The following is a 27025-nucleotide window of genomic DNA, read 5'->3' as shown; positions in this document are numbered from 1 at the left end:
ACTAATATCGTTTGGAATGTGACACTGTCCTGAGCTTGGCCTCAAGGAAAAAGCAAGCCGGCCAGCTTTATGTGGGTTACAGAAATGTAAAGAGCTTGGCACCGTGGTTGGCACAGAGTAGGTCTCAGTAGATGGTGACCATGATCATGATGGGCAGGCCAAGGAGAAGGCAGAGGCATGGGATCAGAAGAGGCAGGCCAACTTGGGGAGTTGGATTAATTGACTCAAGAAGTCTATAACTGAGATATAAATTTAAGAGCCTGAAATGGAGTCCAAGGGTGCCTGGGCAAGAAGCTCCTCAAATTCTCCCTGCCTGAGCGGGAACCTTTGGAGACACACCCCCACGGCAGTGGCGGAGGTAAGAGAAAGGCGCCATGGTTGCCAGTATCCCAACAGCCATTGAGCTCTGCACAAATGACTGAAGAAAGTCATTTCTGATCTTGTTTCCAAGCTGAAGCCAGTATTAGCAGCAGCAGGAGGCTGAAGTGTGATAAATGAGCTTTGTAGGATGTCAGGTCATGGTCAGGTAAGAAGTTGGCTGGGAAGAAATGATGCAGAGAAAAAGGACTTCCTTCTGCTTGGAGCAAGAAAGCCGTGAAGGGTTTTATGGCCCCAAGGCGAGAGCTCACTACAGCAGGCTCTTTCCTTTTCCCTGTACAGCAGGTAGTAAAGCTCTGAGGAAGTGCACAAAACAGGTCAAAAAGGCAACAAGATGCCTTCTCTTTAAATGACTTGAACAGAACATAAGAGGTGTCTCTGAGAAATAAAAATATTGTGTTAAAAAGAAGACTGTTCTGTCAAATGTTTGGATTTACTAATACGCCACAAGGAAGGGCTATTGATGCCCAGCTGAGGTTTGGGAGGAGTGAAGGTCATTACGGGAAAGTACCAGGTGGACTTCATGTACTTCTTCAAAACAGTCCCCCTACTAAAATGCCCCTTTAAGGAATGATTTTATGATTCGTGTGTGGCATGTAGCGTCATACGGGTCACTTCAACATGATTGGTGACATTTTATTTCTCACCCAGGGGGATGGGTCCCGGGCGCTCATGTCACTGTAATGCTTCATAACTCACACCCGTGAGTCTCAATGGGCGCACCTGGCACTCGGGGCTCGATGATTCTGGGCGGTGTGGTACCATTCAACACCCAAGGCTGCCGCCCAGTGAACGCCTCACCCCGTGGCCCAGTCATCCTGACTATGATGACAATGTGACAATCCAAAAAGGGTTCTGTTCTTGAAAACCCTCATGAATGAGATTAGTGCCCTTAAGAGAGACAAGAGGGAGACGAGATCTCTTTATCGCTCTCTGCCATGTAAGGACGCAGCAAGACAGTGGCCCTCTGCAGGTCTGGGAGAGGACCGTCGCAAGAACCCAACCATAATCTTGGACTTCCAGCCTCTGGAACCATGAGAAATAAATTTCCAGTTGTTTAAGCCTCCCAGTCTGTGGTATTTTGTTATAGCACCCAGAGCAGACCAGGACAAAGCAGGTACTGAAGAAATGACTCAAAATACAGAAATACCCTGTGTAATCAGAAACGCACTGTAGACATTTTTTAAGTAGCAAAATCCCCCCCAGCAAGCAGCCAATCGAAATAGTTTGAAAGGGCCCTGGAAATAATGGGAGGGCCACACAAGGTTTATTTGCTGGTTTTAAAAAACTGTCTAAGGAGCTTGGAAACTTCTGGAAAATACTTCTACTGTAATAAATGGGAGGTATAGGACATGAAACCATATACAAAGAATGGTAGCGGCTAGAAACTGAAACAAACAAACCCAGAATGAAGTACATTAAAATGTGAACAGTGCTGTTTTGGGGTGGAGCATATCCACACATACGTTTTTGTTTTTCCAGGTTTCCTGTGTTTGAACTTTTGTATACAATGTAGTGGTTCAGAGGATGGCCTCAGGAGTCAGAACTATTTCATTTCTGATTCGCTTTGTGACTTTGGACAAATTAATTTCTCTGCCCTGGATTCCATATTTGTAAAATGTAAACATCTTCCTATCTCCTGGAGTTCTCGCGAGGATTAAATGAGGGGATACAAGTGAAGAGTTTAGCATAGTGCCTGTGCACAGCAGTGCTAAATAAAAAGCTATTATTAATATCGGATGAACATGCATTTATTTTATAAACTGTTGGATTCCATCTGCTAACATTTTGTTGAAGATGTTTGCATCTCTGTTCATGAGAGGTGTTGCTCACTCGCTTTCCTTTCATGTATATCGTTCATAAATTCATTTTAGAGTTGTAAAAAAAAATCTCTTCAAAAATAAATGTTTTAGGGACGCCTGGGTGGCTCAGTCGGTTGAGCGTCTGCCTTAGGCTCAGGTTGTGATCCCCGGGTCCTGGGATCGAGTCCCACATCGGGCTCCTTGCTGAGCAAGGAGCCTGCTTCTCCCTCTGCCTGTCTCTGTCTCTCTCTCTCTGATAAAAAAAAAAAAAATCTCAAAAATAAATGTTTTAGTTCAGCTGTTATAATAGACTTGGTTGTGCAGATTAGGCATAACAAAATCATACTTAAATGGTGGGAGCAGACATCATCTTCCAGCCTGAGACAAATGCCCTAGTTTATGCCTATGTGCTTGGCTCATGAGACCTCATACCCTATATATGGGATCAGCTTTTAAGGGGTGAATAAACTCCTTGTAAAATATAAAACTCTAAAATTAAAATGCTGGTGGGGCGCCTGGGTGGCTTAGTCGTTAAGCGTCTGCCTTCGGCTCAGGTCATGATCTCAGGGTCCTGGGATCGAGCCCCACATCGGGCTCCCTGCTCCGCGGGAAGCCTGCTTCTCCCTCTCCCACTCCCCCTGCTTGTGTTCCCTCTCTCACTGCCTCTCTCTGTCAAATAAATAAATAAAATCTTTAAAAAATAAAATAAAATTAAATTAAATTAAAATGCTGGTTAGACAGTAAATTCCACAGAGCCAGACCGAAGAAGAATGGCCAAAATTCACTGAGGTCCTGATGAAAATGAAGTCGAACAGATATTTTGCCTGTTAGATCCTAGAAAGCAGACCTCACTGATGTAGCCACAAAAATATAATCTCTAATTATACAGACATTCAAATGTTCAAATGTTTATTGAGCCCATAAATCTTAGGCTGGAACTTTGGAGCCTTAAGGAAACTTAGAGATCACTTAATTTGACTCTGTTTTTAAATGAAGAAAGTGAGACCCAGAGAGGTCAAGAGACTTGCCCAAGATGACACAGGGAATTCTATTTTAAGCCAGCTGAAATTCTATTACCCCTCCTACACACTGTTATTTATGAATGCCAATCTGCCTTCCAGTCAACTTCCTATTTGGTCTTTATATCAAGGGACCTGGAAGATTACTGATCTCATTTGAGTACTCTCTAGGCATTAGTTCATTCGTTCGTTCATTCATTCATTCCGCAAACATCTACTTTGTGTTAGGCTCTCTGTAGGCACTGGGGATATAATGGTGAATAGGACATAGTCCCCGCTCTCCAAGAGGCCACCTCTGTTTAGAGACGGACAAGAGGCAGTTACTATACAGCCTGTCAAGTGTGGTAGGCTTAATGGGAGCACTATGGTGCCACCTCTAACACCTGATGCCCACTCACAGACTTTCTCTTCTCTTTTGCCCCATCCAGCCTTCTCCTGCCACTCTTTCATAGATCCTTCAAATCTCTGATTATCTTGTGAATTCCTAAACCCTGTAACATGACCTCATACCCTGGGGCTCCCCACCATCCAAGTGATTCTGATAAACCTCCTCCAGGGAATGTGAGCCAGATGGGTATTCCGCAGGCAGAGGTGAGTCCTTTGAGGCAGCAACCAGTCCCAGTACCCAGAGATTCTAATTCAGTGAATTTGGGATGGGACTTGGAAAACCGGTATTTAAAAACTCCCTGGCTGGGATGCCTGAGTAGCTCAGTCAGTTAAGTGGCTGCCTTCGGCTTGGGTCGTGATCCCAGGGTCCTGGGATTGAGTCCTGTGTGGGGCTCCTTGCTCAGCGGGGAGCCTGCTTCTCCCTCTACCTCTGCCTGCCGCCCCCCTGCTTGTGCTCTCTCTCTCTCTGACAAATAAATAAATAAAATCATAAAAAAAAAAACCTTCCTGCTGACTCAGATCATCTGCCTCATGTAGGAAGACCATGGTAGTGGTTATATGAACCAGTCTGCTGGCCCTATTTACAGTACCTCTTGGGCATTTACTGCCACAGGCCAAAGACATTACCCCCTGTAGACACCAGATCTATCAGAAGCTCTCTCTTCCCTGCTGGAATTTGGAATTGAGACACAGAATTCTAGCCAGTAAATCGCTGTTGGCTTTATAACTGGAATCCATCATCCATCCATCCAACCATCCATCCATTGTTAAACAACTACTCATTAATTAATTCAGCAAATCGGGGAAACAAAAACAAGTCCCTCTCTCCTGGAGCTTATTTTCTACTGGGGGGCGGTGTTAAACAAAATATACGTATAATAATATCTCAGGTTCTACTAAGTGTTAAGAAGACAGACAAAGCAGATACAGGTACCAGAATGAGAGGGAGCTGCTATTTCACATGGGGATGGCCAGCAAAGTCCTCTCTGATAAAGGGGCATTTGAATGATCCCCAAAGGAAATAAGAGAGAGAAGGGTGGCTTATGAGGACAGAGCCTTCCAAGCAAAGAAATCATATCGTACGGAGTCCCTAAGATGTGCAGCCCAGCATGCTTGGTGCATTTGAGCAACTGTGAAGGGGCTGGGGGGCTGAGGTGGAGAGGCCTGGGGAAAGTGACAGGAGGAAAGGTCAGAGAGAGGTAGGCCAGGGCTTGGCAAACCTTTTCTGTAAAAGTCCAGATTGTAAATATTTTAGGCTTGAGGGCTACATGGTCTCTATCGCACCTACTCAACTCTGCTGTTGTAGCTCAAAAGCTGTAGACAATATGTAAACAAGTGAGTGTGGCTGTGTCCCAATAAAACTTTATTTACAAAAATGGGTGGTGGGCCATATTTGGCTTGCAGGCCATTGTTTGTCAACATCCGTTGTAGGCTGAGGTAAGACTTTGGATTTTATTTTGAGTGAGACAGGTAGCCACTGGAGAGTTTAAAGGAGAGCGGTGATGGGCAACTGGGTGGCTCAGTTGGTTAAGCACTGGACTCGCGGTGTCGGCTCAGGTCATGATCCCAGGGTTGTGAGATTGATCCTGCCATCAGGCTCCGCACTCAGTGGGGACTCTGCTTGAGATTCTCTCTCTCCCTCTCCCTCCGTCCCGCCCCCCTCCCCCCACTCTCACTCTCTCTCTCAAAAATGAACAAATCTTTAAAGGAGAGTGGTGAGAAAAATAAATAAATAAATGAGAGCAATGAAATATGCTCTAACCTATACCTCAAACATATCTCTCTAGCTGACCGATGTTTTAAAGAGTCCCCACCGTCGCTCCTTGCAGAATGGACCGCAGTGGGCAGAAGCAGTGAGAAGGCCAGAGTGTCATTCCCGGTGACAGGTGGTGAGAAGGAACTGGTCAGAATCCGGGTGTGTTTTGATGGCAGGGTTGACAGGATTTCCTGATGGACTAAATACAGAGTGTGAGAGAAAGAAAGAATTCAAGAATGACCCTGAGGTCTACAGCCTGAGACACGATCAACAGAGAGAACAGAGCTGCAGTTACAGGAGCTGGGAAAGACGGGAAGAGAAGCAGAGCTGAGGAGGGGATTCTGAGTGTGATCCTCCCCGCGCAAGTCAGCTGTTCAGTGGAGACAGCAAGCCGGCAGGTGGATGCGCGAGCCGGAGGCACGGGAGGAGGTCCTGGAACTGGCACTACAAAGTCGGTCACCAATTTCAAGTCACATGACTGGATGAGCTCCGGTCAAGGGACCGGCCTGTGGTGTCACATAGCCTGATGGTGTCACAGTAAACATTCTACCAGGGCATAGGCCAGCCACAGGCTGCCCAGAGACTGAGGATCCCGGACAGCAGTGGGGAAAAGTGGCACCAGCCCCTGTTCTGTGTCATTTCCCAACAACTAGCCTCGTTTCAGCATGGGCGTGCTTATGTGTGCAAAGTGCTCACACTCACCTGCGTACTGTACACATGGGTCTCTGTACACCGGAATGGGGGTACCAGCGACAGACACTGTGATCCTAACTGATGGCTGCAAAGGGCTGAATGATGACCCCAAAAAGATAGTCCATGCCCTAACCCCCAGAACCTGTGAATGCAACCTCATTTGGAAAAAGGGGCTTTGCCGATGTACTTAAGTTAAGGATCTCAAGAGGAGATCACTCTAGACTCTCTGGGTGGCTCCTAAATTCAATGACAGGTGTCCTTCTAAAAGACACACTGAAGAAAGGCACATGGAGAGGAGAGCAGAAGGGGTCATGAAGGTAGGGGCAGACACTGGAGTCCTCCAGCCCTAAGCCAAGGAAGCCTGGAGCCCCAGAAGCCCCAAGAGGCGAGGGAAGATTCTGCCTTCGAGTCCCGCCAACCCTTTCATATGGGACTTCGGGCCTCCAGAACCGTGAAAGAACACATCTCTATTGTTTAAAGCCCCCGGGGTTTGTGGGTAATTGGTTACTACAGCCCTAGGAAACAAATACAATAGCTCTACAAGTCCCCAGTTCTCAAAACACCTAAGGGATAATTTTTAAAAAGGGACTGAAGAACAAAATAATAAAAGTTAGCATTACTTATCACTCTGAGAGCGTTCATTTTGATGGGACAAAAGCCTCTATCTAACAGGGGCATTCAGCAACGCAACTGCAGGATTAAAAATAGAAACGTAAGCTTGGGGCGCCTGGGTGGCTCAGTCGTTAAGCGTCTGCCTTCGGCTCAGGTCATGATCCCAGGGTCCTGGGATCGAGCTCCGCATCGGGCTCTCCGGTCAGCGGAGAGCCTGCTTCTCCCTCTCCCACTCCCCCTGCTTGTGTTCCCTCTCTCTCTGTGTCTCTGTCAAAAAAAATAAATAAAATCTTAAAAAAAAAAAAAAATAGAAACGTAAGCATAGGCACCCGCCTGCGAATTTGTCGATATAATGAATGTAGGCATGCAGATAAGTACAGAGAGGCTCAGAACTCGGCGTGTTCGCCTGGCGCTGGCCTCTGCAGGTGTCTGTGGGTGGGTGCGCCGGCCGGGAGGCACGCACAGGAAGTGGGGAGGGGGTGCACGAAGGGGGAAGTGCTTGTCCACGGGCCTGCTTTTTGATACCACTGTGAATGGCTCTGTGGTAACGATTTGTGGTCTCCTGGCTGGACTCTTTCTGCCTCAGGTTTTCAGGGACGGTCCTCACGTATGGCGGGCTAGCCTTGCGTGGCTCTGTTTATTCTTCTTAGGGCAACCTTTTTTTGAGAAACAGCAACTTCCCAGGACAGGTAATCATGCCTTCCCTTCCTCTCGCATCACAACCTTGTGGTCTTGCCCCTAGAGACATCTGAAGGAGGGCAGCAGGGATTGTTCTGGAAACAAAGAACTGGAGACTGTGAACTTCCCGCTGAAGACCTCCTCTGGGTGCATGGAGCTGCTGGCTCCGTGTTGTAGTCAATTTGGGCTGATGTAACCGAGTGCCGCAGACTGCAGGCATTTATGTCTCACAGTTCCAGGGGCTGGAAGTCCAAGATCAAGGTGCCAGTAGATTCGATTCTTGGTGAGAGCTCTCTTCCTGGCTCACAGATGGCGGGCAGAGTCCTCACATGACGGGCAGAGTTCTGGTCTCTTCCTCTTCTTGAAAGGACACTAATCTCATCCTGGGGGCCCCACCTTCATGACTTCATCTAAACCTAATCACCTCCCCAAGGCCTCATCTCCTAATCCCATCCCGCTGGAGGTTAGGGTTTCAACATACGAATGTGTGGGGTTGCAGGGGAACAGAAACATTCAGTCCATAGCCCCCTGTGTCTGGTTAAGTGATAGGTTTAAACTTGAAACTAATTGAGTATCGGCCAGGGACAATGGGTCTCAAGATCTGAAATGTGCCTTTCTGAGAATATTCTTCAATGTATTGTATATATAGTGACTACTGTTGGGGCGCCTGGGTGGCTCAGTCGGTTAAGCATCTGCCTTTGGCTCAGGTCATGATCCCAGGGTCCTGGGATCGAGCCCCGCATGGGGCTCCCTGCTCAATGGGGAGTCTGATTGTCCCTCTGCCTCTGCCCCTCCTCCCCCTGATCATGTGCATGCCCACGCTCTCTCTCTCAAATAAATAAAATCTTGAAAAAAAAAATGACCCCTGGATTTATAGGGGAGGCCAGTGAGTACAAGTGTGTGCAGAACAGGCTTCACTTGGGGCCGGATTCTGCCTTGCTCACACACCAGGCAAGAAGCACCACAGGCCAGCCCCACAGCCTGGAAGCCTTGCTTTGAGGGGCAGGACACAGCTGGTGCGAAGGGCAGGGCAAAGGTTGGCTCAGGCTCCGTCTTTCCTGGGGATGTCAATGTGGATTCTTAGCAGAGGGACGCTTCAGGACAAAACGAGGATGAATCTTGAACATGGCTTTTCCGCATGATAGAGGCCAGCCGAGGAAGAGGATTTTGGAGGTGGGGTTCCCCTCCCCCCCCAGCACCCTCCTAACCACACCCTATCACAGACAAGTACCTACTTCTCTGCTTGAGGCCCTCCTGTGTGAGACACAGAAGTCCCATGATGAACAGACAGGCTCATGCAGAGAGTGGGTCAGCCGACATCAGCCAGAGAGAGAAAAACACCATGAGCCAGCAAGTCAGTATGCCAGGCAAAGAGAGGAGTGAGTGTGGCACTTAGAAGTAGAAGTAGGTGACCATGTAATTTATCCTCTGAATCATGATGCTCTTGAGATTGGCAGGAGCACCGTTCGTAATCATCTTTGGACAGGGTGTGTAAACCAGGACCGTCTGACACAAATCAGCATGTAAGGTCAACCTACATGGAAAAGAATGAGAGAGGAAGGGAAGGAGAAAGGGGAAGGGAGGGGGAAAGCAGGAGAGAGAGAGAGAGAGGGAGAACGGGAATGAAGGAGAAGCTATTAAGAGTCAAAGAGAGATGCCCTGTGTGGGCATGTCTGGGTAGCACTCTGCTAGTTGTTTACAAAGTGTTATCTTAACCTCTTTCTCAGACAAGCAAATTAGCATGTTAGAGAAGGATATAATGATATAAGCCTCCACTTGCAACAGAGATTCAGAGCTCCCAAACAAACACAATTTCCTATGAATCTCAAACAAAAGGGAAATGGAAAATGAAGAAGAGCAAAATACATTTCTCATCTGGCACTTGCTCAGTTCCCCTCAACACCTGTCTGATTTCTGTGGGATCCTAGGCACAAGGGCCAGCGTTGTTTACAGGGCTTTTAACAGCCCGGAGAAAACATCACAAGGCAATTACATTCTCATAGAAAGCCGTTGAGAGTAAGAAGGAAAACATGAAATCAGCAAGTGCACATGCAGTAACTCTGTTTGGGAGAGGTGCTACACCATGGCCTGTGCCAAAAGTGATTCTCTGTCGCTTCTACTGAATCAGACACAGCTAAGTGGGGGTGTCAGCATTTCAGACGTGTTCTTATGGAAGGACAAGTGCTTGGCTAGCTGAGCACAGGGAGGATGGTGAAAGAAGACAGGACCTGGAAGTAGAAAAACCTGTCAAAGCACAAAGCCCTGCTAGGGAAGGAGGGTACAGGAAGGAGTCAGAGGGTGGCAGGGGCCCAAGAGTCTCAGGCACAGAAGCTGGATCTGGACCTGTATGCAGCTGGACACAGAATCCACAAACGGGCCCTGAAGAGCAAAGATGTTCCTTGACGTTTAGACCAAACTCTTTTGTATTTTATGCTCTCACAGCCCCCCCCTTCTCCCTGTCAGAACACTTGCCTCTTGTAAAGATTCATTCATCAGTGTGAGTCAATGTCAAGCTTGTTCTGTTTTGGAGTATGATGATAATACCCCCAGGCCATAACCAGGATCGTGCCAGGTACATGGGGTACTCCACAAAATATTTGTGGAATGGACCATGACGTTATTCAGGACACTTTCATTAATGATCTCACCACCCATAGCCGGGGCTCCAACCACCACCCAGACGCTGACAACACTCAAATGTCCATCTCCAGACCCGTTCTCTCCTCCAGAATCGTGTATCAAAAAGTCTACTCTACATTTTCATGTGAAAATGTTAGAGCATCTTAACTGCCCTTGACAGGTCCAAAACTGAACTTGTGAACTGCTCCCCTCTCCAACCGGCTTTTCCTCAAATGTTCTTCATCTTAGGGAGGGGGACCCTGTTCACCTGAACCAGGGCTGCCATTCTTCACACCTCCCTCTTCTTCATTCCCACATCTCCGGTCCATCAGCAAAACCTTTCATTTACATCTCCTAAATTCTCTGGGTTATAATCACTTCTCTCCATAGATCATGGTGGTTAAGAGTGCAGGCTCTGGAGGCGGGCTGACTGGGTTTGAAGACAGCCCCCACTAAATACTAGCAATTTGCTGAACTACTCTGCACCTTGTTTCCTTATACGAAATGGAGATAATTTAGTATGTGCTTCATAGAGTTCTTTTGAGAAGTCAATAAGATAATACATATGATGTGCTTTCAAAAGGGCTAGCTGCTATCATTACCACTACCACCACCACAATCATCATCCCCACCATCATTATCATCATTATCATTACCACCACCACCACCACCATCAATCCTCACCGTCACCATCATCATCAATCCTCACCATCACCACCACCCTCACCACCAATACCATCACAAACATCATCACCACTATCAACACTACCATCACCACCACCATCACCATCATCAACATATCATCACTAAGATCATCATCATCGTGACCTTTATGGCTAAGTTACCATCATCTCTTATCTGGATCACTGCAACAGCCACCTAACATCTCCCCACAACCATTCTTGCCTTCTTCCAATCTATTTTTCACTATGTAACTCAAGTGATCCTTTAAAAATGCAATCTCATGTCACTCATATGTTTAAACTATGTCACTGGCTTCCCACAAAAGATGGATGAAACTAAAAATTTTTAGCATAGTTTAAATAACCAAACTTGGGCATCTCTTAGCCTCAAACCTGCCATGTACCTTCTCATTCCAGGACCTTCGAGGTCCTGTCTACCTGAACCAGGGTTGCCATTCTTGACAACTCCCTCTTCCTCATTCTTTCATCTGCTGTCTTCTGCCTATATATCTTATGCTGGAAATATGCTGCTAACACTGTTCCTCTTGCCTTCTCTTCTTTCCTTCCCTTTATGATCAAAACCTCTCTGAAATGTTGGTTATACGCACTGTCTCCACTCTCCAACCAACTTTACAATGGCTTCTGCCCCCCATCTTTCCACTGAACGTGCCCAGCAAAAGATCATGGCACCTGTTACTGAAGCCAATGAACCTATTTTTTAGCCTTATCTCACTTGACCTTTCTGAGCGTCTGACACCGTTAACCACTCTTTCCGCAAAATTTCCTCTGCCTTTGTGTCCGTTGCCTGTTCTCTTGGTTCTTTTCATCTTTCCCTGGATAATTCTTCTTTTTCCCTCATCTGCCCCCTTTTCTCTATCAGCCTCCTAGAAGTTGCTTTCCCAGGGTTTCCAAATTGCAACTCTTTTTCACTTACTCTACTTACCCTTCTGCGGGTGATCCCATCCATTCACATGGTATCCATTGCATAATGACTCCCAAATCCTTCTCACTGGGTCCTTCCTCCCTCCTGAGCTCCAGGCCCGTGTGCCTCCATGGGGGTGTTTCACAAACACTTCAAACACAACACATGTAAAGCTGAAATCTCAGAACGCCCTTCCTGTCTCTGTTGGTATCTCAATGAGTGGCCCCAACACCCAGTCAGTTACCCAAGCAAAAGCTGGAGTCATTCTTTTCTCCTTCCTTTCTCTCCCTCCCTACCTCCATTTAATCATCAAATTCTCTTAACTCTGCCTCCTTAGATGCACTCAGATGTGTTGCTTGTCTTTGTTCCAATGCCACTCCCTTAGTTCAGGCCCTCATCATTTCCCACCTACACTATGGCCACAGCTCCCTAATCCATCTCCTGTCTCCAGCTTTTCCTTTCTCTTGCCCTTTCTGTACTGCTGTCAAAGTTTAGGGAAAACAGATTCTTAAATGATTTTCCAGAGAACTAGTGGTCCACCTTTCAAAAAGAAGGGTTTCTTAGGCAAATAAAAAATGGCTTAGTTCAGAAAACATCCCCTCTGTGGCCCTTTCTTAGTGATCCACCATGCATATCAGCATATTTAAAGTTCTGAGAAGTCCTGTCACAAAGGGTCTGTTTGGAATTGTTTAATCAAGCATTTCCCAAACTTCCTTGACCCTAAAACCCATTCTCCTGGACATACTTCTTAACATCTTGCAGAACATTATATACTGTTTGAAAACACCAATCTGATCATCTTACTTCTCTATTTGAAAATAGGACAGATATGTGGATACACACTAACAGAAGGCAATTTGAACTTTATTCTATGAGCAATGAAAAGTCCTTGGAGATTCCTGAGTGGGGAAATGACCCAGCACTCAGGCAATCAATAGCTTTCAATGATGGAGCTCCTATGATAAGCTAGGTGCTTCTCATCTACCACCTCTAACCCTTACAACATAGCCACAGGTGGGCATAATGCCCAAGTGAGGAGACTGAAGCCAGGGTGGTCAAGTATTGGTCCTACGGTCATATAACCAATAAGGGTGGAGCAGTATCTGGCTCAGGGTCTAGGTGGCTTTAAAGCCATGGCTGTTTGCCTGAAGGACAGATTGGAAATAGGAAAATCTAAGGCTTGGACATAACTTCTTAGAAGGCTATCATTTCTTTCTTTGTTCTTTTCACCTTTGTTCTCACACCCAGATAATGCCTTGAGTACTAGCCGCTCTTCTTAAGCTTGGGTCTCATTGCCTTTTCTGTAGGACCACTGTATTTTTTTTCCTCTTATGCACTCAGCAAGTCATCAGCTCCAGAAAAGCCTCTCTCCTGCTTAAAAACTGTGTCTCTCCAAATGGCCAACAGACACATGAAAAAGTGCTCAATATCGCTCGGCATCAGGGAAATCCAAATCAAAACCTCAATGAGATACCACCTCACACCAGTCAGAATGGCTAAAATTAACAAGTCAGGAAATGACAGATGTTGGCGGGGATGCGGAGAAAGGGGAACCCTCCTACACTGTTGGTGGGAATGCAAGCTGGTGCAGCCACTCTGGAAAACAGTATGGAGGTTCCTCAAAAAGTTGAAAATAGAGCTACCATATGATCCAGCAATTGCACTACTGGGTATTTACCCCAAAGATACAAAAGTAGGGATCCGAAGGGGTACGTGCACCCCGATGTTTATAGCAGCAATGTCCACAATAGCCAAACTGTGGAAAGAGCCAAGATGTCCATCGACAGATGAATGGATAAAGAAGATGTGGTATATATATACAATGGAATATTATGCAGCCATCAAAAGGAATGAGATCTTGCCATTTGCAACGACGTGGATGGAACTGGAGGGTATTATGTTGAGTGAAATAAGTCAATCAGAGAAAGACATGTATCATATGATCTCACTGATATGAGGAATTCTTAATTGCAGGAAACAAACTGAGGGTTGCTGGAGTGGGGGGTGGGGTGGGAAGGATGGGGTGACTGGGTGATAGACACTGGGGAGGGTATGTGCTCTGGTAAGTGCTGTGAACTGTGCAAGACTGTTGAATCTCAGATCTGTACCTCTGAAACAAATAATGCAATATATGTTAAGAAAAAAAAAAAAGAAGAAGAAGAAGGTAGCGGGAGGGGAAGAATGAAGCGGGGGAAATCGGAGGGGTAGACGAACCATGAGAGACGATGGACTCTGAAAAACAAACAGGGTTCTAGAGGGGAGGGGGGTGGGGGGATGGGTTAGCCTGGTGGTGGGTATTGAGGAGGGCACATTCTGCATGGAGCACTGGGTGTTATGCACAAACAATGAATCATGGAACACTTCATCTAAAACTAATGATGTATGGGGATTAACATAAGAATAAAAAAACAAACAAACAAACAAACAAAAAAACTGTGTCTCTCCTGAGTGCCTGTTCATGTCCAAATTTCTCAACTTAACATTCTAGGTCTTCTCTTATCTGCCATCAACTTCCCTTTCTGATCTTGACTTTGACACTTTTCTAAATATTACTCATATTATCCCAACCGAACTACTCACTGTTTAACAGCCTCCCTGCTTTTGTTCTTGCTGTTCCCTCCTCTTGGAAAGTACCTATCCTTTTGGGTCCTTTTTCACTGTAATTCCGTAGAACAAGTCCTAATCTGGGCCAACTAGATGCTCACAGGTTTTTAGCATAAAAGGTCAGGGAGGTGCCTCCAAACTTGGAAAGCAGGTTAACTTCTGAAAATTAAACTAGTAAAACCCACAGTGGTTGTCATCAGCTATCTATGAAGATGATATAGCCAAAGGAAGTCTCAAGAAGTAGACAGCTAAGAAGATATGAAAACACGTCCGTGGAAGGGAGGAAGAAGGTGCCCAGAGCTTACTCTCAGGGCACAACTCTATCTACATGTCTGAAACCATAAGATGCGCAAACGAGACCCTTATCAAATCAATGACAGGAAACGGAGTAACCGAACCATGATCTATTATGATAATTGGCCAAGGCGGTGGCCTAATCAATTACATTCTGCTCTGGTGTATTGAAGCACGGCATGCACTGTAATAGATGGAAGACGGCTAAGGAGACAGACGAACAGGTGGAGAGACTGCCGACTAGAAGAGACACTCCCTGAGTTTGAGGGATACTGACCTTTGGGACAGGGGAAGGATTGGTGATGAAGGAATTTGAAATAGTTCATCCAGCTTTCTCAAATGTGGTTAGTTTTCCTGAAAGTCCTCTGCTTCTTTTGTTCAAATGATAAATCCATCAAGCCACCTTTTGAAAACCTGTTTGGTTTCCTTGGACATCAGAAAGGGATACTTTGGGCGGTGGGAAAGGATATCCTCGTTGTATCTGTCTCATGGGGCTGTTGGGAGGATCCAAGGAGGTAATGCATGCTGAGGGATGGATCTAGGCTGTACATAGTAATTGTTCAATAAATACAAGTGTTTAAAATCAATCAGTGTAGGGGCACCTGAGTGGCTCAGTCGGTTAAGCATCTGCCTTTGGCTCAGGTCATGATCTCAGGGTCCTGGGATTGAGCCCCATGTCAGGCTCCCTGCTCAGCGGGAAGCCTGCTTCTCCCTCTGCCTGCCGCTCACCCTGCTTGTGCGTGCTCTCTCTCTCTCTCAAATAAATAATAATAAAAAAACAATCAGTGTATTGTAACTCTGCTTTTAATGACAAATTCTTATAGATTTGCTTAAGGTGAACTGGCTTCCCGGTATCTAGGTGCTGTGATGACGTTGGGCACCCAAACCCACAAAACAGTTTCCATGGCCCTGGATGAGAATAAGCCAATGGAAGTCTTGCCTCATAAAGGACCTGGCAACCATCCACCTGGTCTAGGGCATCTCTAGTTCATTATCATCCTCCCACTTCCTTTCTCTAAGTGCCAAGCACATGTCTTAAGACATTTTTGCTCTATTTTCAATGCAATCACTTGTGTATATCTCAAATCCCCATTCTATCAGAGCATATACTCCTTGAGGGTGAAGGCTCTTACATCCCTCGCAGAGCTCCAAATGTCATAAATCTTTAATGAGTTGAAATGAGTTGAATCAAAGACAAGGCAAATGATCTGGGGCTCACATGAAGCCTCTAAAATCTGCCTCCCCCTCTACCCCCATGAGGTTGGTTGCAGAGTCCTGGAGAGGAGACCTGGACTTGCAGGCTAAGAACGTCTCTTCAGGTGTCCCCAGCCCAGGGAGCGGATGCAGGAGAGCCTGCAAGGCTGAAGGAGGGCTGCCCAGCTGCCCAGGAAGGAGAGGGAGAGACAGACAAATGAAGAGAGCAGGTCCTGCCTGCCCCACTTACCTGGATCTCGGTCTGCACAGTGCATTTAACCAGTTTAAAGTTCTTCCCAGGGTTGAAGCTGTTGCTATAGAAGCAGACCTTGAGGATCCGCACGTCTTCCTTTTCCACATCGACTGGCACCACCACCATGGGCTCTGGAGGGCCTTCAGAAGGCCGACGTAACGTGCCCACCTTCACTCGGCTCAGGGGCTCGGACACCCCAGACATCCTCTTGGGCGGCAGCTAGCACCCGCACATTGCAGTCCTGTGGAGACAGCAGAGGGACAGCCCTGAAGTGAGTCCGAGGAGGCCCGCATGCCTCGTGCCCCAGGGACGGCACCCACCGAGCTCCAGGACCTAGCAAACCACACATTCCCCCATTCTCAAAAACTCCCCTTCAAGGCATACAGCTTTATGGACCGGGGGAAGCTGAAGCACAAAGGAGCAGTTTGGATAAACATCCGGGTCTGAAACCCGGCCCTCGAGCTCCCAGGCTGTGCGCTTTCTCTTCTAGAAGCCCCCTCTCTCCATCACATTTCTCCTCCCACACTGGGCTCCAAGGCAAGAGGCCCACACTTTGCAAAGGCAGCTGTGAGAGGGGGCGGCCGCAGCATGGTTCCAAGGCACAGCTGAGCAGAAAAAGCAAAGAGTTAGACACTAGAAAATAGCAGGAGAGAAACAGGGACAAGAGAAGAAGCAAAAGGGGAGAATGGGTGGCCTGGAGGGAGCTGGAATGGACAAGGCAGGAAATGGCCCAGGTGGGGGGCCAGTCCATCAGCTGATGGCTTTGTCTGCCCCCACCCGCGGCTGCCAGCCCGAACTTTTGGGGCAGGAGGCCTCGGTCCCACAGGAACTCATCCTATAGCACATCATTCATGGCACACAGGAGGATTCAAGCGGGACAGCACTCCTGCAGCCCAATTTGGGAGGTCTTTCTGTCAGGTGGGAGAGGGTTGGGCTGGGCCCCCTAGAACACCCAGCCCAGTTTGGATGACAGTTTGGTTGACACTTATATCGACGATAAGAATTCCAGGAATCTTCAGTTCTCCCTGAGTCCCCACAAAATGGGTCCTGTCCTCTTGATCCAACTCAACCCTGTGGGGTTTACTCCCCACTGGTCTAAAGCAGGAGCGCCCCAAGGAAACAGTAGGAAGTTTTATCTGATGACTCGTGGTGTCAAGCTTGGCTCCACATTAGGACCCCCCGCCCCACCCCGGGAAGCTTTTAAGAAAGCCTAAATCCAGGCCCTGTGACCAGAGATGGCCTCGGAGTTGGCGTGTGGGGAGGCCTGGCATTGGTATTTTTATGTTTCCAAGGATTTTTCTAACATTTAGCCTGGGCCTGGGGGCCACCTCTCTAGACTAACCTTAGCTCTCATTCTGAATCCATTCTTACAGAAAAATGATCTCCTTTCTAACAAGAGACTGAGGCTCTAGGGGGACCGTGTTAGACCAGGAGCTGGGGGCCAAAGGATGGAGCTGGAATGTGAACACAGATGTAGAGGCAAATATTTTAGAAGTGGAACCAGTTATGTTCACCCGTTCACACTGTGCTGGACACCAGAAGGGAAGATGGAGACAGTCATTGGCTACGAGGAGCTGTTCCTTTTCAACAGGCGGTGTGTATTATGAGGGCATGAAGGAGATGCTGTGAGGGCCAGGGAAGGAGCAGGGCATGCCCCTTCCATCAGGGGCAGGCAGACAATGGGCACAGCACCAGTCTGAGTCCAGAATTTGGGACAAGACAGTTGGAGAAAAGAATATCCAGTTGGCTTTATTTTAGAGGCTAATATATATATTCTAGAAGTATCCATGCCATTTTTCAATAAATATCGACTGAACATGTCCTGTGTGCCAATACTCTGCTAGATGCTGAGCGTGTATCTCAGTTTCCTCACACCCTGAAGAAGGAGTCCAGAGGAAATAGCTTGAGAAGCAACCCCAGGAAGCCCACTGAGGAGGGGGGAAATGCGTGACGGGGAAGGGAAGGCAGCCAAAGGAGGGTTAGCAATAGAGTTACCACTTGGGCAGCTGCAGGGCAGTCCTGCTGGGAACTCTGGGAGCCAGGACGTGCTGCGGAGCTACTCCACCCAGGGAGGGGAGGGGAGGGGGTTTCTGGGGTATTTATACGCCCCTCTTACAGCCGTCATTCCCAGCATTTCCAGCCAGTTCTGCACAAGGGCAGATTGGACTCGGGAGCCAGAGAAAGTCCTCAGGCAAAAAGATGCAGATGCTGGTAGGCAGAAGTAAGCAGGAGAATACTGGAATGTCAAGGCCCAAGGGGTATTAGATGGGATGATGACAGATCTGCTATAGGATGTAAAGATGAGGGTAGGGTGTCCCGCCCCTAAAGAGTATACACTCTGGTCGTAGAGATAGGCACATGCACACACACACTCGTGCGCATGGGCACGCTCAGCACCAGACATATACGTAATTGGTCCCAGACTCAGGAACTGCTGTGTCTGTCTATTGAGCCAGGGGCCTGTGACCCCTGGGGATCTGTTTGTATGAACTAGTTTTCAGGCAGGGGCTTCATGACACAGTTTTGCAAAACAGGTGTTGGGATAGGAAGGAAATGGAGTGGCACATGGCATCCATCCCCATATACCAGATGGAAGTCACAGGGCCTATGTTCCAAAGGCATTTAGAAACCAGGGGCACAATCAGTGCTGTCATGCTGACCAGTGGGGACGTGGACTCAGAGCTGGGGAGCAGGGCTATGCCCACATCTGCAAGTTACACCACATGGCTTCTGGGCATCCACAATGAAGGGGATGGGGTGCCATTCAGGAGGTGCCCCCGGTCCAGACAGCATTCTCATCCAAAGAGTGCTGATGCTAGTGAGCACACAGGGGGCACCCCAGGGACTCCCTGAAACACTGGGGAAAAGTTTGAGAGAGGAGTGTTAAGTAGAAATAACATGTCAGTAAAAGTCAAAAGATCTGGTGCAACTTGGGAGCCCCCATTTTCACATATTATGTGTGCCATTGGCTGAAGAGCGAAGCAGGTAAGCCCTCTCTGGCAGGCAGAACGAGGGGCAGAGATAGAGCAGGTGACTTAGAAATCTTTGCTGGGGACAGAGGCCAGAGCAATGTCTGGCAGGGGGAAAGGGGTTGGACCCCCGTGGAGCTTTTAGGGGCTTCAGCCAGTGGCACCATGAAATGTGGCGCTTTCAAATTCGAGCAGACAAGAGGATGTAAGCACGTGATGAGGACATGGAGCAAGAGGAACTCTCGTTCAATTGGTGCAAACTTTGGAAGACAGTTGGATGGTTACTTACAAAACGAAACATATTCTTACCATACGATCCAGCAATAGTGCTCCTTCGTATTTACCCAAAGGAGTTGAAAACTTATGTCCACACAAAAACCTACACATGGATGTTTATAGCAGCTTTATTCATAACACCAAAACTTAGAAGCAACCAAGATGTCCTTCAGTAGGTGAATGGGTAAATAATCTGTGGTACATCCAGACGATGGAATATTATTCAGTGCTAAAAAGATATGTTCTATCAAGCCATGAAAAAAAGGGGAGGAAACTTAACCATCTGAGCCACCCAGGCGCCCCAAGAAGGGGAGGAAACTTAAATGCATCTAACGAAAGAAGCCAATCTGAAAAGGCTGCATACTGTATGGTTCCAACTACATGACATTCTGGAAAAACTACAGAGACAGTAGAAAGATCAGTGATTTCCAGGGGCTGGGAGGAAAGAAGCGATGAATAGGTAGAGCACAGAGGATTTTTAGGGCACTGCAAATCCGCCCTGTGTGATATTATCCTAATGGATACCTGTCATTATACATTTGTCCAAACTCATGGAGTGTAAGCATCAAGAGTGAACATTAACGTAAACTATGGATTCTGGGTGATAGCGATGTGAAATGTAGGTTCATCTATCGTAGTAAATGTCCCACTCTGGTGGGGGGTGTCCACAGTGGGGGAGGCCGTGCATGTGTGTGAGTGGGGGTATATGGGAAATCTCCGGACCTTCCTCTCACTTTTGCTGTGAACATAATACTGGGCCAAAAAAAAAGTCTATTAAGAAAAAAATGTAATGATGAGAAACCATAGTGGGATCGTTGACCCCCCTCTCCAGCCCTCTCAGGAACTCGGGAGCTAGCCCCCACCTCTACCCTGAGCAAAGAGAAACATTCATAGTCTACATTGGACTGACACAGCCCACCCAGACTAATGCATTGACCATCGCCAATATGCCTGGAGGACCCTGGTTTCTTATCTTCATCAATTTTTCCAGGCCCTTGGTTCAGGGGCCATCATTCCTAGTGGTCAACGTGACTCCAGTTGAAATATCTTTGCAAAATCATTTTGGTCACTCAGGAGCTACTTTTTTTTTTTTTAAGATTTATTTATTTACTTTAGAGAGAGAGAGAGAGAAAGAGTGTGTGCATGGGGATGGGGGTGGGGCGGAGCAGAGGGAGAGAGAGAATCTTAAGCAGACTCTGTGCTGCTAAGTGTGGAGCCCAACACAGGGCTCGATCTCACAACCCTAAGATCATGACCTGAGCCAAAACCAAGAGTTGGATGCTTAACCAACTGCGCCACCCAGGAGCCCCAGCGTACTTCCACCTTCAGCCTGAGGTTAAGCCCCGTAGGTCTGCCTTTAATCCTTCATAGCAGTAACCTCTGGCTACCTACCTATTCCAAAAATGTAAGTGCCTTATACCACCATCCTTGGAGATGGGAAGGGATGAGTATGCCCATTATACAGATGAGAAAACATAACAAAGTGTAAGCCATCTGGTCAAGGATTCCTGCTTGTTGAGTAGCCAACTTGGATCTCAGAGAAGGTTTGAATCCAAGTGCAAAGTTTTTCCCACTTTCCCATCTGCCTTCGAAGAAGGTGGTATCTCTTGATACTACTGGGATTGGCACAGACTCACGGAAGGAGGAATGTGTCAACTCAGCACTGACTATCCCCAGTCTGTGAAGAATCCTGAGGTCCTCTGGCTTAGGAAGCATTACCCTTCCCAGTCTAGGACTTGGTCATGAGAATTCCTGGGGGGCGGGGGGCGGGGAGGGACTCACGTGTTTGGTTAAAAGACGAGGGCCCAGAAAGGTGGTGCTACATCTTCATGGGCACATGGCAACTTCCTCAAGGGCACCCCAAATTCCCATCTGTCAGCACTGGTCTGCAATGGACTGCCAACTGATCCCCCCAAACTCTCTGGAGCAGAGTAACTGAAACGTGTCATGTAAGGAGCACCTCAGACACCTGTCTTTGGGGTCTTGGAGATCATAGCCCTTGACCTCACTTGCAGGCTTCTCTCACTGTCCCTCTGCCAGCTCATTTTCTGGCTAGCTCTAAAACCTTGGGCCAGTTACTGAGCCTCTCTTGGCCTCATCTGCCTCACCTATAAAATGGGGGTAATGCTACCTGCCCTGTTTTCCTTATAGAGGGTTTGTGAAGATGAAATGCAAAAACATAAGCAAAAATTCATTATAAGCAATAAAGCTGAGCACAGACAAAAGGCTTTACCATCATGGTTATCACTTGCCTATTTTCCAAAATCTTGTCTGATTATTTGTATTCCCCATATCTTGTTCCCCCTGCCAATGGCTCTCCGGGGGGGCGGGGGGCGGGGGGCGGTGGGGGAAGTTCGGATTTGCAGCATTTGCCAATTTCCGTGGTGTAAATATTCCCACTCTGGCTGATTTCAAGCCACCAACATATGCCCCTGAACACAGAGTTGGGAGGATATGAGAACAATCCGCTGCCTCTAGTTATTGTTTCCGACAACAGAACTTGTCTATTTCTCCAGATTTTGCCGGATGACTTGAATTTCTCATCACTGGCTTGCCTCTGTATTTTGACGATCCCTAAATCCTCTGACTCTCAACTTGCGAGCCAAACGTGCTGCCCCTTTTTCCAGTCAAGACCTGGACCCCCAGCCTGGAGATCCCTCCCTGCATCCCAGCCTGCCCCAGCCCCTGCAAGCAGTGTCAGAGGAGAGAAGGTCCCGTAGCACCAGCGGAAACCCTGGCTCTGAGCCATCATGGGCTCCAGCTTGCCTCCCAACCCAGACCTGCCCAAGTCCAAATCAAAGAACAACAAACACAAGGAAATGGGCTTAAATTAAAACAGGAAAAGTTTTGATTGGCTATAAGAAGGTCTCAGCCAAAACCTGAAACGGGTAGTAAGGGAGGCTGTACAATCTCGGAGTCCCTGAAGTCTTCAGGAAGAAAATAAATGACACTCTTCCCGAATGGCAAGACATTCACCTGCCGAAAGGAGGTGATGCTGAAGCAGGATTAAGTCCCACCCAGATCCTCTGGGTTACCACTGGGCCCAGGGCTGTGTTCCCGGCAGGGGAAGAGGACAGGGTCATGGGTGTCAATATCACAGAAAAATACAGTCTTGCACTTGAAGACATTGTTGGGTAATGTTCTGTCTTTACTGAACACATCCTGTGTACCAGGAAATTTGTGCAAGTAATCGCCAAAGACGAGAGGGCTGGTGTCGTGTCCTGCCACCGGGCTTAGGGGGTGGTACCCAGCTCTGCCATCAGCTGGCTCTGAGGCCTGGAGGCATCAGGCCAGATGGGTCAGAGTTCCCAAACAGCAGCTGGTATGGAGATGATGGCCTCTGATGTTTTCCAGTGACCATGGCAAAATGGGAAAAATATGGACACTAGAGAGAATTTATCATAAAGCTCAACGTATTCTTTTTGAAGGGCAGGCTTTTATTCTAACTTTATGTCTTTCCACCTTTGTTGGTTTTCCAGCACTCATTTGTTTATCAAGCGACAATGACAGTCTTTGGCAAATGACATTAAAGCTGGGCCTCTCAGAGAGTCAGATGCGGGAGCAGATGCTGGGATGCATAAAATGCATTGTCTTGAGTAGTGGAAGTTCTGCCCGTGATCTGAGGGAGCATGAGGAGGGACCATTAGTCAGAGACGTGGCATACTGTCAGGGAGAAGGTGCACCCACCTGCTCACCTGACTCATCAAACCAGGGTTGAAAACTCGTGTCCTCGGGCTGCCATGTCTCGTAAGTCTGGGGTGTTGCTCGCCATGCGCCTCAGGGTCAGGCAACGTGGTGGCCTTCAAACCTCTGCCGCTGACCCTTTGTGTGACCTGGGCAAGGTCACCTTGCTAAGCTTCAGTTTCCTCTCTTGGGGGCTGGGGCTAACATTACCTATCCTGCAGAATTTTCTGGAGAATCAGAGATTACTTCTGTAAACTCCCTGGCACATGTATTTTTTTAAGGGCCTGTGACTTGGCAGAAGAAAGAACCAGAAACTCCATACCAGTCCCTACTTGCCAAACACTAGACCGGCCTAGTGAGTCCGGGATTGGCTCCTTCCGCCTCCACAGTTCTGATGCTGCCTTTGTGCCAACAGCCACTTTCCTCCATCCGCCTGCCCACCTGGAAAGCTCAGCCCTATCTCCCGCTCTCTGCGCACACACACAGGGCCCTCGTCTGTCCTGAGAACACCACAGAAGCGTGGAAGGAAGCGTCACGAGAGACTGTCACAATGTAAGCCCTTTGGATCTAGCAGAAGCGAGCAAGTCACGAGACACATGCTTTATTTCCACTCTGTCTCTGAGTCACTTCCTCTTGCTGTTTCCACATCAACGGAATGGGGAACACAGGCCTGTCCTCTGCAAAGACCTGCTGAGAGCAGCCACTTAATTAATTGGCAGTGACCTCGCTGTCTCAGGGAGCCAGGCTTGCGTTTCTGGGCGAGCTGGGCCCTGCTGGGGCCACGCGGTGCACCCCCCGCCTCCAGAGCCCAAGCCCTTTCAGCCCCCACTTCCTGCGGGGCCGGCGTGGTGCCCGCTCCAGGCCCCCCAATCCGTTACTTGGTTAAGCCCTTCCCCTCCGCTCCGAGCATCCCTCCCCATTACCTCTCGAAGGAAGGAACCAGAAAGGTGGTAATTATCCCCCAGCTGTAATTCAATGTAATTCAAAAAGCATTTACTGAGACTCTGGCACATTTTCAGCTCGCCACCCCCACGCACGTCACCCACTCAGGAGTGTTCTGTTGTCAGCACCTACCAACCCAGAGGCCAGTTGACGTGGGGCTGGCGGTCAGGGTGGCAGAAGGGGAGCAAAGAGATGCGTGACCCCATCCTTCCTTGTTCCTGTTCTCCTTCCTACTTCAAGGACTTTGATTCCTAGAGCTAGGCAGACCTCCTGTGTACCCTCTGGGCTCCACTGCTCCCCCAACCCTTGCGAAAATCCCCGGCACCTTGCTCCTTATTTGCCAGTTCATGAGTGATTTTGGCTGGCCTGCTTTTGTCCCTCCTTCCTCCCTTCCTCCTCCCTCCCTCCTTTCCTTTCTTCCTCCGCCTCCCCCCCCCCCCCCACACCTTTCTGCCTTCCTATGTTTTAGGAGGCATGCCAGACTCCAGACATAACGCAGCTAAACAGAAGAGGGAAGAGGGTCTCTGTCCAGCAGAGACTCATAATCCAGTAAAGAGGAAAAAGATGAACACAATACAGCCACAGCCTGGTATGGGATCTAATAGGGGTCCACACTTGGTGCTTGAGGAGCACGGAAGAACCCTGGCTCAGGGGGCCCCAGGATCTCAGGAAAAGGGGACACAGCAAGATCAGAAACCGTGTGACAGGGCATAACAGTGGTGAGGAGGGTGGCGAAGGGTGTTGGGAAGTGAGACGAGATGGTGGCAACACGCTAAGGAATTTGAACTTCACCCTGTGGAGAAGCAGGTTTTCATTTAAAAGATAAAATTCGGGCTAGAGGACGAAGCACAGGTGTGAGCTGGGAGGCAGCGGGGCCGTTCTGATGATGCACCCGGGTCCGCGGTTCACAACCGGGGATGCAGGGGAAGGGTGACCCAACCTGGAGCCTTTGCCTATTTCCCTGGTGTAAGTGCCTTCATGGCTGATTTCAAGCTGTCGATGTGACTTTGCGGAAAGGGCCCTTGGGGACAAATGGGTGCCATCAGCTAGTGAGAGCTGATTCTGGCACACCGCGGCCTGAACGGTAGCTGGGCAGGGGCTGGGGGGCACATTTCCGAGGACCTGCCTCCAGCCTGCCTCCGACCTGACCCTCGACCCTCCACGTCTGGTCCGGCAGTCTCCCCAGTCCAGCACTCAGGACAGCAACATACGAGGTGTCCAGAAGCCTGGAGTTTTTTTTTTTTAATTATTATGTTAATCACCATACATTACATCATTAGTTTTTGATGTAGTGTTCCATGATTCATTGTTTGCGTATAACACCCAGTGCTCCATGCAGAACGTGCCCTCTTTAAGACCCATCACCAGGCTAACCCATCCTCCCACCCCCCTCCCCTCTAGAACCCTCAGTTTGTTTCTCAGTGTCCATAGTCTCTCATGATTCATCTCCCCCTCCGATTTCCCCTCCTTCATTCTTCCCTTCCTGCTATCTTCTTCTTCTTCTTTTTTTTCCTTAACATATATTGCATTATTTGTTTCAGAGGTACAGATCTGAGATTCAACAGTCTTGCACAATTCACAGTGCTTACCAGAGCACATACCCTCCCCAGTGTCCATCACCCAGCCACCCCATCCCTCCCACCCCACCCCCCACACCAGCAACCCTCCGTTTGTTTCCTGAGATTAAGAATTCCTCATATCGGGCGCCTGGGTGGCTCAGATGGTTAGGCGTCTGCCTTCGGCTCAGGTCATGATCCTAGGGTCCTGGGATCGAGTCCCGCATCGGGCTCCCTGCTCGGCGGGGAGTCTGCTTCTCCCTCTGTTTCTCTCTGTCTCTCATGAATAAATAAATACAAAAATCTTTAAAAAAAAAAAAAAAGAATTCCTCATATCAGTGAGGTCATATGATACATGTCTTTCTCTGATTGACTTATTTCTCTCAGCATAACACTCTCCAGTTTCATCCACGTTGTTGCAAATGGCAAAATCTCATTCCTTTTGATGGCTGCATAATATTCCATTGTATATATATACCAATGGATATCTTCTTTATCCATTCATCTGTCAATGGACATCTTGGCTCTTTCCACAGTTTGGCTATTGTGGACATTGCTGCTATAAACATCGGGGTACACGTACCCCTTCAGATCCCTACATTTGTATCTTTGGGGTAAATACCCAGTAGTGCAATTGCTGGATCATATGGTAGCTCTATTTTCAACTTTTTGAGGAACCTCCATACTGTTTTCCAGAGTGGCTGCACCAGCTTGCATTCCCACCAACAGTGTAGGAGGGTTCCCCTTTCTCCTCATCCCCGCCAATACCTGTTGTTTCCTGACTTGTTAATTTTAGCCATTCTGACTGGTGTGAGGTGGTATCTCACTGAGGTTTTGATTTGGATTTCCCTGATGCCGAGTGATGTGGAGCACTTTTTCATGTGTCTGTTGGCCATTTGGATGTCTTCTTTGGAAAAATGTCTGTTCATGTCTTCTGCCCATTTCTTGATTGGATCATTTGTTCTTTGGGTGTTGAGTTTAAGAAGTTCTTTATAGATTTTGGATACTAGCCCTTTATCTGATATGTCATTTGCAAATATCTTCTCCCATTCTGTCGGTTGTCTTTTGGTTTTGTTGACTGTTTCTTTTGCTGTGCAAAAGCTTTTTATCTTGATGAAGTCCCAATAGTTCATTTTTGCCCTTGCTTCCCTTGCCTTCAGCGATGTTTCTAGGAAGAAGTTGCTGCGGCTGAGGTCGAAGAGGTTGCTGCCTGTGTTCTCCTTTAGGATTTTGATGGACTCCTGTCTCACACTGAGGTCTTTCAACCATTTTGAGTCTATTTTTGTATGTGGTGTAAGGAAATGGTCCAGTTTCATTCTTCTGCATGTGGCTGTCCAATAATCCCAACACCATTTGTTGAAGAGACTGTCTTTTTTCCATTGGACATTCTTTCCTGCTTTGTCAAAGATGAGTTGACCATGGAGTTGAGGGCCCATTTCTGGGCTCTCTATTCTGTTCCAGAAGCCTGGAGTTTTAAGATGTGCTTCTCCCTCCAAGGAACTTCTGTTATTGTCCAGTCTCCTAAAGGTTGTAATTTTCAAAACCACATTCTTTGTCATCTCTAACCCTAAACTAAATTCTTTCCCAGCTTCTCCACTTTGAGTCATGATCTCAACTCTTTCCCAGCCTTCGACTCCAGCTAATCTCATTTCCCTGTCTGTGTGCATTACAGAGTTGGTCTTTGAGCCGGGAAATTTGGTACCG

At 47.9% G+C, this 27025-nt stretch overlaps 1 protein-coding gene across 3 annotated transcripts in view; it reads right to left on the bottom strand.

Annotated features, from left to right (window-relative positions):
• The window catches only part of PTK2B (protein tyrosine kinase 2 beta), a 126029-nt gene that overhangs the window by 44709 nt on the left and 54295 nt on the right, over nucleotides 1-27025 (bottom strand). For all 3 annotated transcript variants that reach the window (XM_021698913.2, XM_021698914.2, XM_021698915.2), the window contains exon 2: nucleotides 15892-16135. In XM_021698913.2, coding sequence (XP_021554588.1) covers nucleotides 15892-16098 — 207 coding nt within the window. In that variant the 5' untranslated portion in view covers nucleotides 16099-16135. The remainder of the gene's footprint in view (nucleotides 1-15891; nucleotides 16136-27025) is intronic.

The sequence above is a fragment of the Neomonachus schauinslandi genome, chromosome 2, assembly GCF_002201575.2.
Source record: "Neomonachus schauinslandi chromosome 2, ASM220157v2, whole genome shotgun sequence".
In the NCBI taxonomy this organism is placed as follows: domain Eukaryota; kingdom Metazoa; phylum Chordata; class Mammalia; order Carnivora; family Phocidae; genus Neomonachus; species Neomonachus schauinslandi.
This window is presented reverse-complemented; position numbering and strand designations above follow the sequence as displayed.